Consider the following 16,693-nt stretch of genomic DNA (forward strand, 5'->3'; position numbering starts at 1 on the left):
GTTTTTTTTTTTGTTTGTGTGTGTGTGTGTGTACTCACTGAAACATAAAGGAATGATCCAGCACGAGTTCTTTGACGGGAGGTTGAGCTCACTGTGCTGCTGAGCTGCTCACCCTAACGGGTGCTTCACCAACGTGTTTCCTGGTTTTACATCCTAAGCTAAACTTCAGGTGGAAAGGAGAAAGCACAGCACTTCATCACTCTGCTGAATGCATTCAAGTAATTAAGCAGGCTGTATTCACTACATAATAAAGTTTGTGCTCTGTATCTGAAGCACGTAAAACTAATGGTTCTGTCGCAGAATGCCGTTACTTTCTGACTTGGGTAATCTTCAGTTGCTCGTGCATTGACATTTTATGATTTAAGCATCTGTATGATTATAAATACAGAATGGAGAAAAATGTACTTAATTTTCTTTTTGTTTGGAGTTACCTTCCCAGTTTTCACTTTAACTGGAGTGTCAAGTTGCATCTGACCTCGTGAAAATGTTGCCAACCTAATTGTTCTATTTATATGGTATCCTGAATAGCTTCTGCTAGGATTTCCCCTGCGTCTCTTTTGTCTGGACCTGTCTGGCATCTGTTGGAACATACTGGACTTTGCTTTGCCCTTGACTTACACTGAGCAAATTAATTCATTGTAATGCTTTTTTATCTTGCAAGGAACGTAAATATTATCTCCATTTTATAAATTGGAAAACTAGAAACGTGAGTGAGAATTGTGGAGTATGCTAAGCCAACAAGCTAAGAACATTGCTGAAATTTGTAATGTCTTATCCCACTTCTGATTATTTCGCCTACTAAATCTAGATCTATCATTGTTTGTATGTCTGTATTCTTCCCTTTAAATACAATTATATGAACATAGTGAGGACATCTTCCCTCGTAGTACGAAAGAGAACAGCAGTACTTAAGCCAAGGCCAATACCTCCACTCAACACATTGTCTGTCTCCAGGTACTTTGTTATCTTTAATGCTATTACAGTTGCACAAACTCATTGATACTTTCTTGTACTGTAATTGCTTCTTCTATTGACTTTTGAATACAGTTAAAAATATATATAATTAACTTAAGAGCTGCCCGTAGCTGCTGTGGCATAGAATCATAGAATCACCAGTGCTGGAGAAGATCTGATGTTTCATCAAAAGAGAAACTGACCATCGCAGTACTGGAAGTGTAAGGCATTTGTATTGATAATGGCTCTAAGCGACGTGTCCAGCTTAGCAGGCTGGCTGTTCTGCTTATGCTGTATAAAGAGCAAAAGGAAACTGGAATACAAGTGTGGTTTTTGTCCTGGGAGCAGCATAAAGATGTCACGAGTAAGATTACAGTTTCAGGCCAAAACTTGTCTTAAAGAAGAGAAGTGTGTGTGTATTAACTTCTTTATCATGTGTATAGCTGCAAACATGAAATTAATGTATAATAGATGGCTGCTGTCAAACAAGCGAAACAGCGTGGTGAGGCCAAATGAGAGCAGCACATGATTTATTTCATGCAGCAGCTGTCTGCCTCACTTCCACTAGTTACTTTACAGAGTTTTAGATGATCTAAGCTAAAAAATTCCCCAAACATTTGCTTTATAGTTGAACGTGCCTTTGTTCATATTACATCTCATAACAGTATACTTCATGCAATTTTCTTGTCAGACAGGCTAATTTTGAAGTGATGCTGCAAGAATTTCTGCTTTCTCCTTTGTTAAACCTGCTATACACCAGTGCATCTGCTTTGGCTCCACCACAGCCACTCTGACATCACAACCATAAAACACTGTTTGTAACTATAATCTTGGCTATAGTACTGCTGATTTCTTTCTTTAGGACATGACATTTGTTAAATTAACTCATAAGATGCTAATTAACATTATGCTCATTAGAACTTAAAGAATATCAGCTAATGATTTTTTTTTGCTGAGATGTCAACCATATTAAAATTCATTTACTGTCTGTTCCTTGAGACTTTCAGCATATGGTGTGAAGATAGCGTATCATCAGCTGACATACCAGATATGGCTGAATAAATCTTAAATAATTTTCAGGTTCTTTTTAACCATTTTGAATGCTTTTATTTTCTGTTTCCTGTTATTTGTTCTTACCAGAATATTTATACATAAAGAAAGCATTATTTTTTCCTTGGTAGTAATACTTCCTTTTCTATTGTATGTATAGATGAATCAGTATCTATCCACAAGAACAGCATTAATGCCTTGAGCTACAATATAGGGCTGTCCCATTTGTGGTACGCCTCTCAAAGTTGTGTGCTACCCCATAAAGATTTTCTTACCAACTTTTTGAAGCTGTAGCTCTGTGCTATAAACATCTAGCTGCCAGACCACAAAACTTTGCTCTCTGTGTTTCTATGTCAGTATGTGGAGTGTTCTTCACAACATCTAAATGTTTAGTTGTTGTACCGAGGGACATGGTTCAGCAGGAAATATTGGTGATGGTTGGACTGGATGATCTTGGAGATCTTTTCCAACCTTGGTGATTCTCTGATTCTTTTTTTTTTTTGTGATGGTCCTAACACACGCTTTCATCGTGTTGTTTTTCAGCTCTACATTGTTGGGGGATCTTTTGGACTCCGTGAGTTTGCTCAGATAAGATATGATGTCCACAAACTACATGGCAAGGTACTTCAAGTGGTTTTCTCTTCATTTCATTTTGCAAATGTGCTGACTCATAAGAGATAGTTTGCTGGGACAAGCAAAATATTAGTATTAGGAGATATTATTATATGCTCTTAGGCAGCAAGCAGCGTAGATAATAGAGGCTGAGATAATAGCAAACCTTTTTGCCAGCTGTGGAAAGTGATTAACGAATAGTTTGGTTCCTACTGTTGTTTGTAAGTGGCAATTCTGAATCTGGAGAAAGGAAACGTAGCACATCAGGAAGGAGGTTATTAGAAAGATTTTGTATCTAATTTACACTAAACAACTTTATATTTTAAAAGGTGCACAAAAGAAAGTTGCTGCCCACTGGATGAGACTGCACATGGCCCCGTTCAGCCCGGCCTCACATGCCTCCAGGGCTGGGGCACTTTGTTAGCCTGCCATTGTGATGCGGAGGGTCATTCTGGTCCCAGTGCTGCTGACTTGCAGAAGGTGTGAAGCTTTTTTAAAGATTGTATAATGGTTCATATAAAAAGTATTTATGTGAGACTCCAGACACTGTGCATAATATTCTGTTCATTACAGAATTTGTAACATAAGTGGGAGTGGGCTTGCGGTGGCTTTCTACTATCAAATCTTTCAGATCCTCACCTGTTCAGGGTGTGGAGACCCTTGTGTTTTGCCTTAGATGATTGTTGTGGGCCATCTGAATTACTTCAGTTGTTCTTCGTTGCTCTCTGCATTGCATACCTGGCTACGGCACGTGAAGCACCATGCAGGCTGCTACTGCTCAGTCTCTTACTTGACATAGCCCATAAGACAAGGGAGAAGAATCTTTGTGCTCTGGCTGGTTACTTTTTCCAGTCCTAGGCTTTCAGAACCAGCTGTAGCATTTAAGTTTTCCTCCAGTTGGGTGACTATCACAGGGTGCGGGAGAAGTTGTCCGTTGTTCCTGTCAGTTTCTTAGTCAGATCTGTACTCTGTAGGTTACATTTGACCTCCATTAACTGAACAGTGACCGCAGCCCAGAGTAAAAAGGCAGTCGTAGTTATGCTTATTCAGATCTATGAGGCTCTGTGTCTCAGCATTTATGACCAAGGGAGGCATCACTGAATTAGACAGCAGTATGTGAAAGCTCTGAGGGGAAGCTACAGCACCCTGGAGTTCTCTGAAAAGCTAAAAGAGGACATCTGGATTCTGCTCCAGCCTGTATTACTTAAGGCTGCAGCATCTCTTTTGTGTTTTCTTTTCATGATGATTTTATTTTTGAATAGATGAAATTTAAATAAAGAATAGTGTAGTATCAGCTGCAATCTAGCAACACCAACTTTAGGCTAGTAGTTACAGTGGGACAAATGAAAGTAATGTGTTCCATTAGTTTCTGCTTCTATGTCCATGAAAATAGAGTTAAGAACCATTCTAATACAGTAACTACGAGAGCATAAATGATTAGAATTTAGTCTTCTCTCTCTTTATTGGTTAAAATACTTCACATGTAACTCAGGTAAAGAACAGTAATCTGTGTAATTTAAAAATGCTATTAAAAATCCTGATGATCATAAGATCTTCACTGGTTGAGACATCTCTCTATTGGAGTAAATGTTATTCTTATGTAACACACAGAAGTCCTTAGCAGAAAAAGGAAGAGTGCACCTCCTGGGGAGCTGGATAGTTGTATGCAAATTGATGTAGACAATAACATAAATGGAATCTTTTTTTGTTGCTCCTTTGGAATAAAAACCTTACTTAATAACACTTTTTCTATATGGAGCTCAGTAGACTTTCACATCATTTAAATTAATGAAGCTTCATAGCCTTGCTGTCAAACATGGCAGGTTTATTATCTCCATGTTTCTGCTGAAAAAATGGAGGTTGTGGAAAGTTAAGCAACCCATCTGGATATAGGGTAGGGTTTGTAATGCCTGAGTGCCTGTCTTTTCTGGTTGTTTATTAAGGATGTGCAAATTATGTTGTACAGCTTATTGTGAGCATGGCTGCTGAACTTGTGTGTGCGCTAATTCTGCTGCTAGATAGACAGGACTTAGATGGCTCAGCTGATGTGTGGTGTTAGGATTGGAACAAAAACAGCTGCAGAAGGAGAGGGGCTAGCAGCAAGAACAGATATTCTGTCCTTTTAGAATAGCATCTTTGGATATCAGGGCTTTGTTCACGTCTATCTCTTTCAAAAGAAATAAGCCTCATTGGGTACACCTTGATTTTACTTGGGATACCAAGACCAGCTGTATTCTGCAAGCATGCTGAGCAGTCTGCATTTAAATAAACCTGTGCCGAGATTCTTATTGATGTAAATGCCTTTTATGCTAGACAGAATCAAGGATTTCTCCATCATCTGTTGTTGCCAAAATAGCCATTAATGCGGATTAGGTAATTGTTTCTTTTCTGGGAAGAGTGTATGCAAATTGCAGTTGGATATGGAAAACTAGATGCTTATAGGAAAACCACCTTGAATTAGTAGAGAAGCAATGGGCGGGTTTGTGTAGGCATGTTTCCAAGCACCTTTATTCTCAGATGGAAAACTAAGCTCTGTCTTTGTCTTACTTTAATGTTGCACATGCAGTAGAACAGAAACAGTTTTAGAACAGAAAATGTGACTTCTATTTAATATACAGAAAATGTTTCAAGTACATAACATTTTTAAAATTTATATTTATTTACTGTGTGCCCACTTTTGTCATTCAAGGCATGGTTAGAGACGTGCTAATTCAGATCTTATTTTGGATATAAAAGTCTTGAACAGAAGTAACAGACAAGCAATCTGTACTGTTGGCTGATAGTTAATGTGAAGGGCTGAAGAGCAGCAATGTATCAACTACCTGGGGAAGCAAACCCTCAGCAAACCCTTCTGACTAATAAAACAAAGTTTTTAAGCTCTGCTACAGCTTTATTATTGAGGAGGTGTTACTGGGAGGCAGGTTCTCAGTGAGGAGATAGAACCAAGCAAGTTCCTTCAGGGTACATGCAGTGCGAGCACTTGCAGGTAACCTGGAATCTGGAGGTCAGGAAGCAAAACATCAGTTGATATAAAGTCTGCAAATAGTTACTAACATGCATTGTGCAAGGGCGCATTGTTGGACTGACCTTTTCAGTGGTTATAAGATTATTGTAAGATTATAAGATGTAAGATCCTGGTTCACTCCTCTTTTTCTTTTGTCTTAAGCAAAGTGAGTGCACCCCAGAAGTAGAATTCTGAGAGATCACCTTAGTAATGTTTTACTGAGATATAAATGACCGCAGAAGGCAGTTACCGAATGTTAGCGAGTCTCACTTTCTCTGTGAAAGGAAGGTAATTAACGTTGCTCTGCTTTACATAGGCAATAGGCAAGTTAATTAAATCAAATAGAATTATTTAAATTCAAATGAGTATTTAAAAAAACATTTCCTCAGTTGAGATCCGTTAATTCAAGTGTTTTGGGTCAGGGTGAAATAGTGCAGGCAGAAAAAGGAGCAGAGAAACATCCTGTTTCCATTAAGGCCTTGTATCAGGTGGATATGCAACTGGCAATTGCCTCAGGAAGGTCCAGGAAATCAGTCCAGCATGTACTGATTGCTGGGAGTGGATAGTCAACAAGGGGTATCTGCCTATTAGAATGCTTTTGTGTTGCAGTCTAAACATTCCTGTGCTTCTGATGTGCACTGAACGTTGTTGGAAAGCACTGATCATGACAACTGCAGGAGCTCGATATTCATACAAGGCTGCAATACCTGCCCAAAAAGGGTAGTGCATCTGCGAGTGACTGGACAAGGCTGTGTTGCTGGCTGGCACATCCATGTTGCTGTCATTACACAAACCAGCTCCAGGTGTATATACAGGAGTGGCAGGCGGAGCCATGCCCCGAATTACTGCTACTAAAACTGCCTGTTGGCTATTGCTTCTGTGTGATGGAGCTGTGCTTGAAATCGTATTACAGCTCAGTATTCCCTAAGTACAGAAGTCTGGCTAGAACTTGACTGATTTTACCACTGTAAAGGAGTAATCTGACCAGGCGAGGTCACTGCAATTGGACTGAATGGGAAAAGCACAAGGTTTGTTCTAACAATAACTGATGGGCATGACTCTATGGCTGCCAGCCCCGATCATTCCGTACACCCAGTTGTCTTCTATTTTCTGCAGACTTTCTGCTTGATTTTGTTCCAAATGCATATAGACTCATCCTCTGGACTTCTAGGTGTGCCAGCACTCCTTCCAATGTTAAGGTCAAATTAAATTAACACTGTTAGTACTTAAAATAGTATAAATTGGATTATTTGTATAATTAGAGTTATGTAAGTGAAATCAAAACATTCAGTATCTGCTCAGCTAAATCTAAATGTGTGCTTGTGATGCTGTGCATTGTCTGGGATTCACCTTGCTCATGTTTCCACTGTCTTAAATGCAGAGCCTAGTTTGGGAGCCATCCAGGCAGCCCAGTGTAGATGGTTTGAGCCAGGAATGCCTCTATAATATGCTTCTTTCCTTTCTCAAATAGATGCTTGAGAATGATGTTCTTGTTTGACTGCAGGAAAAAGCAGAGAGATTAAGCTCAAAACTTTATTGTTACCACATTCCAGTGAGATGCACCATCCTTAGCCTGGCAGTATATTCAGTTTGACAGGTAAATAGTAGGTGAGATAAACATTTGTGTAATTTCAGGTGCGGAAGGCTCAGATCCTATTTTAAACACATATCTTACTGCCTCTAGATATACCCATCTCTATTCAGTTGACTGTAGCAGAAGCATAAACAGAGTTCATGCTTCAGATCAGAAGCCTGCCCTTAAAGTTCTTTCCCTGGAGCCTCGTGCCTTCCTTCAGAAGGAACGCTTATTTGATCCACTGGTGGTCTTTGAAGTATAATGGGATTATGGAGAGTTGCCTTTTCTGCTCCCATGATGTCATAGGAGGTAGCATTAAAAAGAACCTGTTGGATGCAAGTGTGAACAAAACCGAATCAAAACCTTTTTAATTAATGTTTTGTGGATTGTTCTGGATGGGGAAGGTGACTTTTCTAAACTGTCAGCAAGGAAACATGGAATCATTTTAGGGTCTGTCACTGGACTTGGTGGAGTAACTAAGCCTTCTCAGCAAGCTTTTGGCTAACGTTTATTTACTTAGAAATGCACCTTTATGCATTTGATTGGTTTCAGTAACCTAATGACACAAGCACAGTGCGGCAAGGGATCGAGGCTGATGATTTTGTATTTATTTTTACTTAAGCAGATCAGGTTGGCCTGAGTCAGGCACGAGAATAAACTTTGACTAATTTCCTTGTGTAAGTTGATTTAAGTGATTTTCAAAGACTAAATTCACTGATCTTGGTCCGAGGTCCTCCAAAAATTAAGAAAATAATGCACTGAAACCTTTGATGCTTTAGAGGCTCTGATAGGCATACACTTACGATTGCTTGTAGGGAAAAAAAAAATCTTTGTCAGTCATTTCTCGTTATGTAATGGAGCACTTTTTGCTAAATTAAAGCAAACCTTGCTTTCAAGTGTGGCCTGCTTAGTGGAGGGTTTTAGAATTGGATGTTAAGTGAAGCAGCCTGGCTCCTGTTGGCAGGGGGATTTGAAGCTTGTTATATCTTTTGACTGTGGTTCAGAATCGTCCGAGACGGTAATTTCTGCCCTGCAATATGGCACAGAAATGAAAGATAGCAGAGCTGCATTGTGGTGGTACCAGATGTTCAGACATCAGTTTTCTGTTGTTTCAGTTTAGTCCAGAGGGACTGTATGGAAATAAGCTGTCTATCTATGCTATTCTTGGAAATCTTTGAGGTTCAGCTGCTAGCATTGGATTTGTGTACTCTGCATCGATTTAAGGAGAAATTAATCAATTTTGCTTGAGCTAAGATTACTTTCCCACTTCATCTATGAACAGTGTTTACTGAATTTGCTATGCCAGACAGATACGTAAATTTTCATTTTTCAGACATCCTTTCCGTTTAGCATTTTAACCACTCAAAAGCCAACTATGTATCCAGTCCTGAGTTTGATTAAAAATAAGATTTTTGTCTCTCCATCCAGAAGCTGATACTGTGTGCATGCTTGCAGATGGTTTTCAATCCCCGCACCCCACTGCTTATTGCCACCCCTGACAGCTAAAAACACTGTGGGACAGCCTGGAGATAACGTATGGCCCATACCTGCCCTTTCACATAATCCCTATCAAGTTGAAGAAAAATGAGACTCTGGTGAAGGGAGCCTGTCCTAGTAGTACCAGGCGACCTGTGAACACCAAGACTTCTGCTAGTAACCTGAACTATATATGGGCTCTCAGAAACACAGTATGATTGTTGAAAGTTGCAACAGTCTCATTAAATTGGGATATGGTGATAGTAATATTATCTGGTAATACACATTTTTTCCTACCATCCATGCTAGATGTTTGGTATGCTATGTCTTTTTGAAAGGATACCTTAATGAGCTTTGCTGAATGAGAAGTGGCTTGTCTTTAAGAAGCAGAAAGGTGATGTGTTTTTAGTGCAGATTGGAAATAATTGATTTAAAGATTCATGGGCTTAGTATCTGACTAGATCAGAAGCTGTGATTCCTCTGTTCTGTGGCTGCCTGGATGTTTATCACTGCTGGCCTGAAGGCCCTTCGTGTGCTTAAAATTCTGCTTTAGGCCAAGCTCTCTGGTGCTAGAGATTTTATGGTGTTGCATAGCTTGTCATTTACTAAGTATGTAGAAAATCTTTTAGGCTTGGTTAAATATATTCCTTGATCTATATTAGGTGAGATGCAATCTCCCTTAAGCAAGCTGATGAGTACAGCCTCCAAGGCTTCGTACAGAATGACTGTAGAAGTAGGGATGCTTTCTAGTACCTTCTGGTTTGGTCAGCACACACTTACCCAGGGTGTGGAAGGGAGTTTAAAGGCACATTTTATTTCTCTGGGAAACTCCTCAGCCTTTCCTGTTATTGCTCTGTAGTTACTGTTGCTCTAATTGCTGCCCACTGTGAATTCCCCTCCTAGGCATTTTAACCATCTTGCCTTTTTTTTTTTTTATTTCAGAAGTCTAATTCAGGCTGTGGAATTTGCTGCACAACCAGGTGCTAGGTGCCTGTAAATCTCCTTCTGAATCTTGAGATTTGTGTGCCAGCAGAGTGGCTGTTGCTATGTTGCCTGTTCTGAACTAGTAAATGTCAGATGGCCTGGTGTGTAGTTCCAGCTTTCTTGTATGTGGATGCACTTAGAAGATTGCCATAGAGTGAATACTTTATGTGAGGGCTCTTGTGTTTCTGTTCAGGAAAACGAGGACACAATTTCTGTCCTACCTGGCATATCTTACTTGGGAGTTCTCAGTAAAGGCTGCTTGCTGCGTATGTTCTGGATGGTTGCACACAAGGTAACTCTATTTGGATGGCTGACAGTCCCAGTGCATATATATTCAGCAGGATTTCCAACCATCTAGCAACTGCGTCAGAGCTACTGCATGACTGTGCTGCCCAGCATCTGGAAGTTCCAGGCAAGTGGCCAAATCTTTTTTTTTTTATTTTTTTTATTTTTTTATTTTTGGTCTGGATTGAATTTCTGGGTGGAAAAAAAAGGGCTACGTCTGGGGAAAGCTGGACATCTGGCAGATTTATCTCAGATTATTGAACTTCTCTGTGACAAAATATGAAATAGAATGCAAGTATTCTGGGTTCCTCATTTTGAAACAGAAGCCATTTTTCCATTTCATAATTCTTTATGGTGTTTCTTTTCTGTTGTCAAGATTAGATTCAGATGAAGAGAAAACTGTTAAGTGGAGAAACTCATTATAGTGCCATTGCAAGTGGAACTAATTTTGGTATATAAAATGTTGATAGATTTCAGAATTTTACATTTTATACAGTACTAAGTATTCTATTGTTTGTTTGTTGTTTTTTTTAAATCCTGTCACATTGACACGATTAATTACTGGTATTTTTAGCCATGCAATTGGAGGGATTGCAAGTGTGTAATTCAGCTTCAGGTAGCTTTTAGCTCAAACATAACATCCAGCTGTTTTTCCCTCACCTCCCTCAAGTACCAGGAGAGCTTTGCAGTCTCTTCGTGAGGCTCTAGCAGTGGAATGAGCAGACTGAAACTCAAGTGCAAGGGCTGAGTCCCAGTCCCCAGACAAGGATTTTCTGTTGCTCTTGACTTGTAGATCTCTACAGTTGTTACCAAGAAGGCGTTGAAAACTCTTTACCTGCAGATGCTCCCATTTTAAGTATGGTCTCTAAGAAGATCTTTCTTGTCCTTTGTGTTTTGAGGCTGGAAAAACTCAACTCACTTGATTCTGTTGCTAACTACTCCTGTGTGGCTGAAACAGCAGAAACCAAACTCATATGTGGAGTACAGTTGCTAATGAGAAAACACACGATCTGTATCTCTCCAAGTATTACCTATTACTACACAACACGTTTATAGTTTTGCTTGTGATTAGATGGGTGATATATTTTCCATGGAGTCTGCACTGAGCCTCCTGTGTGTTGTGTCAGGCAGTGCTTAATGCCTTTTTTTTATGACATACAAAAATGAGAACAGTAGTGAGTGCTGAAATGAATGTTGTAGCTGGTGTAACATGGCATATTGCCTCTCTGGAGTGCAGCTGCTGGGTGGCAGAAGGTCTTTGAATTTGTATGTAGTCCTAGTGCAGGCAAAATGGCAGCCATGAGGTCAAGAAGTTCATAAGGTCTCTTTAAAGCCCATCCACTTCTGAACCCTTAAAGAATATGCATGTTTTTACACAGCCTTCCATGTTCTGTGATGAAAGGGAGCAGGAGGCTGCTCATTTAGGTATTCCCAAAGGAACTTTTCTTTCTTCACTGATACAGGATGTAGGAATGCAAGGTTTGCAATATTGCATAGAGAGAGAACTTGCCCTATTAATATCTACAGTGCATGAATTAAAATCTTTCTCATTCATAATTCCCATTGAACTTATTATAGTTGTTTTTTTCATGTTGGATGCTTAGCCCTTAAAAGTACAATAGTAGCCAGAGGGCTTAGGGACTGCTTTCTGCACAGCTGTTGTTGAGTCCTATAGTATTTTTTTAGTACTGGAAGCATTACATGGTTCTTTTATGTTTTTCTCTGCTATAAATAGATATGTCACATTTGAAACAATACAGTAAGTAACAAGATCCAATTAATTGAAATATCTAATGGCAAATTGGAACTGCAAATTTTCATCTCGCATAATGGAAAACCAGTAACTTCATTAGTCATGTTTAATTTTAATTACTCCATCTCATCATTATGGCTTCCTCTAATATACCCATCAGAATGTCTGAGCCTTCAGCAGGTAAACATGTTCTTTATTTAAAAATAGTGGCAAAATATCTTTCAAAAGAAAAGAGTGCACGATATACAAATTCTAGTCATTTTATACATATATCAGTAATTAAAATATTGATAATTTGGAAGGCAGTAAGCTCTCTGCAAGTATAAGAATAGGATTTTTCTTCTTCTGTAAAACTTCACTAGATGTCAGTATGGAAAGTATTTTTTACTGTAGGGTGGAAAGCTGCTATAAAGGCAGTAATTCCTTTAGAAAACAAATGTTTAGGATGGTGGTTGTTAAAATGTGGTAGATTTTTTCAGTAAGTAATTTGTTTGCAGAGATGGAGGTTGGAGAGAACCATAGCAATTGCATGAAGTTCACACTGAATTCTGGAAGTTGTTTCTGCTAAAATACCCATTAAAAATGCCAACATTGTTACCATACTTACAGAAAGTTTTGAGACTTGTCGTAACCAAAATCAATTCTTGAGGTTAAAACCCAGCAAAATATTTTTCTTTTGTGTTATATTGATAAATATTTGGACTCAGAAAAAGACTTCAGTGTATGTTTTCTTGCTGGTGTAGGTGATGGGTTGTTCGTTGGACTGGAAAAGCGTAGCGGTCTTTTCTAACCTTAGTGATTCACTGATAAACAACGTGGTGACAAGCTAACCAAAATGGCAGAGAATACCTTCAAAGCTGCACGTGTCAGATTATTAACAGCCGAAGCATTATAAGGAATTTTGGGAGGTTTGTTGAGGTATTAAAAAGTGCTCAAAGGTAAGTTAAGGTGATGAAACTCACATTAAATATGGTAAAATCTTTTAGAAGATTTTATGAATTTTTCATAAATTATACCCACTTTGAGGAGAAGAAAAGGAGTTACAAAGGCTTTTGTAACATTTCCTTTTTCTGGACTGATACCTTAAGGGCATTTAGTTTGCATTGTGTACTTCATACTGTTTAAGTGGCTGTAGCAGGACGGGTATTGCATACTAAAGAGGCTTCACAAAGGCACCTTGAGAAACTCTCTTTATATTTCTGAAACAGATATCTTGCTCTTCTTGCTCTTTTGCCTGTTAGTGCTTTGTGGTGGCTGATTCAGCAAATTCTCCAAGCATGTTCTTCCAGGTTAAGAGACCAATGGTCCACATTTCAGCCCAGAGGCCCAAACATGCTGCTGCCTTACTTTTCACCCCTTCCTGTAGCGACAGATTAAAGCATTAAATCCTCTGTCAGTAAAAGCAGGCTGAACCATTTCTGTCTTTCTTGCACAGTTCACTCGGAGGCCTTGAACATATTTTTCCAGTTCACCTGGAAGCTCTGACACTTTTGTTTCTTGTTCGGAAGAAACTAAAAAGGAGACTGGGGGGAAACTGAAACTGCACCCAATTCTTGGCAAGTAGGAACTTGTGCTCTTGGGCTACAAGGGAACCAGGATATAGTAAAGCTTGGGAGTGCCACTCTTGAGATCCCATACTGGAAAGTTCTGCCCTGCAGAGGTGGTTGGCTCTGCGCTTAGGTCTGATGCATCATTATGTACACAGCAAGATTTGGATTTTCTTGCAGGGACCTTTCAGAAACACGAAGGGTTTTGCTGTTGCTTCCAAAGTTTTGTACTTTCTGGTACAAACAAGCAAAACAAGCAGTTTTTGTGCTGAATTTTACTGTGAAATTTATGGTGGCATATTCAAAACCAAGGTCTAAGGTGCTAATTTATGTTTTATATATCAAATAAATGTGCACCTGCAAATCAAGCAGGATATGAAGGCATACCATTCATTGATTAAATGCTTGAGTACTTTTTTTTCTTCTCAGAAATCAGAGCTAGAAAACTTTGTTAGCTATGATGATTTTAAATGAAGAAATCTAGATATGCTTAAGTGCTTGCTAATGAAGGGGTTGTTTTGGTCTCCGTATTAGCTTTGAACAATGTAGCTTGCATTGCCCTTATGTTATTATATGAAAATACATGGTCCCGAGTTTGAGATTGTAGGTGGGTTTTTTTTTGTTGTTTTTGTTTTTGTTTTTTGTTTTGTTTGTTTGTTTGTTTTAATCCATCTGGAAGCAAGCAGAAGATTTGGATTTTGAGAGATTACTGGCACATCATGTACCAAAACTGTGGGAGCTGCTTCTGCAATAAGATTTAATATTGCTCCTTTGGAAATGTCTGCATTGATTTCTGTCAGAGGCTGGATTAAATATATATATTTTTTGCTTGACTGTCTGTGTTCTATGCAGATCTTAGGAAAGAGTCATAGGATGTGAGCCTGAGTGTTGGATTTCTTCTCAGTATTGCCTCAGTATGCAGAAGTATTCCCATCCAAGCTTGAGCAATAGCCTTACGTACATGTTTTCTGTGTATCAAAAATTTGGAATAATGTAGTTAAAGGCTGCTGGGAATGCGGCTACATGTAATGGTATGTTTTCCCTTGCCCTTTGCTCTTGCTGGTGCTCTGACCTTCGTTCTCTTACTGCCTTTAGCAGAATGACACTTAGCTGTAGATTACAGGCACTGCCCCAGTCCTGGGATGTGTCGTTTCACGTCCACAGCTGCCCAGGCTGCTTATAAGCCGCAGGTTGGAATATTTGTGACACAGACTTTGTAACAACTTATTGGAGTCTTTCCTCAAGGAAAATTTAAGTTGCTCTGCTTAAGACTGCTGATTTTCCATCTAGAGGAGTAGACACGATCTGTGTATTTGAAAATAGTATTCTATGGGACAGCCTGAACTGGTGGTTTGTGTTTTATACTAGGTTTCAAAAATGGGTGTGGAGAACAAACTGCAGAATTTCATGTAAGCAGTCAATTTTGTGGGCTGTGTTGTGGATGCTGCAGGAGAATTGTGGCCCATCTGTTTATGCTGGTGTGAGCAGATGGGGGAAAAAAAAAAGCTTAATTCATGTTCATTAAATCCTATCCATCGCCCTTCCCATTTCTAAAGTAAAAGCTGAAATCTTTCAGTGGGATATTATTTTGTGGAGAACTGGGTAAGAAAGAGCACCCATGTTTTAGTAAAAATAACTAACTAGTTTTAGGGTAGACAAGTTCTGTCTTCTGGAAATGTTTGCTAGAGGGAAATATTTGGTCTGGAGTGCAAATATTTGGTCAGGCCCTGGACACCAGTGTATGGCTGATGTGAGAGGGGCCTGTTCAGGCACAGGGCTCTCCTCATGGCATGGCTGTCCTTTGGCAGCATTGCTGTGTAGCATGAGGGAGCCCACAGTTTTAAAAGATGTTCTGTACTCACAACTTGGCTTGCCCTAAAACCCCAGCCTACAAATAGTGAGAAGGTATGGGTAAATAAAGGATAACTATTGTGAAGGTGGGCTGTCTGAATTACACACCCGGGCGTGCGTTTGTTCTGGGTGACAGGATGCTGCCTTGAAAATCAAAATGTGGATCAACTCGCTGCTGTCTGAAGACTAAATGGAGGATGACACTGCTTGCCTGTTTTAATGCACTGACGGGGGGTAGTGGTGGTGTTCTTTGGGCTCCTTGGTGACAGAGCCATCCTTTGGGTATCCTTGAGGTAAAATAAGCGATGTTCACAGTTTTCAGTCACTGTATTTATTATTTGCTTCTAAACCAAATTGAACTGTGGTCACTGAGGACCAGCACAGGGTTGTTAGCTAGAGAATTTTTAGTAGCAGTGCTCTTAGGTTTATAACCATGCCAGGAATATTTGTGTCGCAAATTAAGAAATACTCTTTACCCAAGAAAACACAGGGGCTGGCAGCTTCTCACAGCACGCTGCAGAAGGCCCCAACCTGGTAGGGGTTGTGGGCTTGAGGTGTTCCTGCCCGCCTTGATGAGATGCTCCTGGTCTGCACCCAGAACCAGGCTTGGAGGAGCATACACCAGCTAATTCGAACTGAAAGACTGGAACGTCAGCCTTAACGTGAGAAGTGAGCCATCTTTTAAAAGGATTTTAGGGACTTACACCTTCAAGTAGCTGCCTACTAAAATTTCTAGGCATATTTTTGTGATTTGCTGCCTGAAGTTTTTTTGTTTGGTAGTCTTGAGAACCTTTAGCAGTTTCGTAAAGGTAAATATGAAGGTATGGAAGCTTGTGAAATAAGACGAAATTATAGTTTGATAACTTTGCTCTTAAAATTTTTGTTGAGATTTGTCTTTATACCCACCCTTGTGTTTCCAAGTGATGTAATATAAAATGAACTTGTATAGGGCAACATACTCTGAGAATGTTTCGCTCACGTTGCTATGAGCTTTACACAGAAATAGTAAAGGGGTGAACCATTTTGGGGAATGGTATCTTTAGTACTGGTGTCCAAGCCATGCTGATGGCTTCTCATGAAAGCTGTCCAGATACTTCTATTGTGCCTTTCAGTAGCTTTTCAGCAATAATTTCAACTTGTGCAGTAATCGAAAGAACAACGTGCGTCTTTGAATTCCATTTTTAGTGACAGAGCTTGGATCTAAATAGATCTTAAAGGAGTATCAGAGATTTGGCCGGCAGGCAGGAGGCTGGTGCAAGTGGATGTTGTCTTCTGCGCCTGCCTGCCTCCTAAATGATGGTGCAGAGGTTACTGCCAGTGCCAGGCTGTGAGGGCATTTGGGCTTTGCCTTTTCCCATCAGCTTTATCAATGGGGATTTGTATTCACAGCACAGCTGATGATTCATTTCAACATGTAGCTGAATATTTGTAGCTCTTTCAGCAGCACGTGTGTTGGCATGGCAGTCAAAATGAAGCAAAATGTGTGTGCTTGTGCTTAGCTCTTGTGGGAGCTGTGTGATATGTAGCACTTCTCTGGTTCTACCCACACTGTGAGTGTTCCTGGTGTAATCTGGGATTGTGGTTCATATTGATGTTATCTG

At 39.7% G+C, this 16,693-nt stretch overlaps 1 protein-coding gene across 3 annotated transcripts in view; it reads left to right on the top strand.

The window, feature by feature from the left end:
* The first annotated feature begins 2,436 nt into the window (after positions 1-2,436).
* Positions 2,437-16,693, top strand: part of LOC100538679 (cytochrome c oxidase assembly protein COX16 homolog, mitochondrial) — a 29,265-nt gene continuing 15,008 nt past the window's right edge. Inside the window, exons 1-3 of one of the 3 annotated variants that reach the window (XM_031553570.1) lie at positions 2,520-2,625; positions 2,946-3,096; positions 9,850-10,093. In XM_031553570.1, coding sequence (XP_031409430.1) covers positions 2,600-2,625; positions 2,946-3,096; positions 9,850-10,014 — 342 coding nt within the window. In that variant the 5' untranslated portion in view covers positions 2,520-2,599 and the 3' untranslated portion in view covers positions 10,015-10,093. Of the gene's footprint in view, positions 2,626-2,945; positions 3,097-9,849; positions 10,094-16,693 lie in introns of those variants that run through there. The other 2 variants (XM_019615629.2, XM_031553569.1) reach the window with 2 other exon arrangements.

This window comes from Meleagris gallopavo, chromosome 5 (genome assembly GCF_000146605.3).
Source record: "Meleagris gallopavo isolate NT-WF06-2002-E0010 breed Aviagen turkey brand Nicholas breeding stock chromosome 5, Turkey_5.1, whole genome shotgun sequence".
Lineage (NCBI taxonomy): Eukaryota > Metazoa > Chordata > Aves > Galliformes > Phasianidae > Meleagris > Meleagris gallopavo.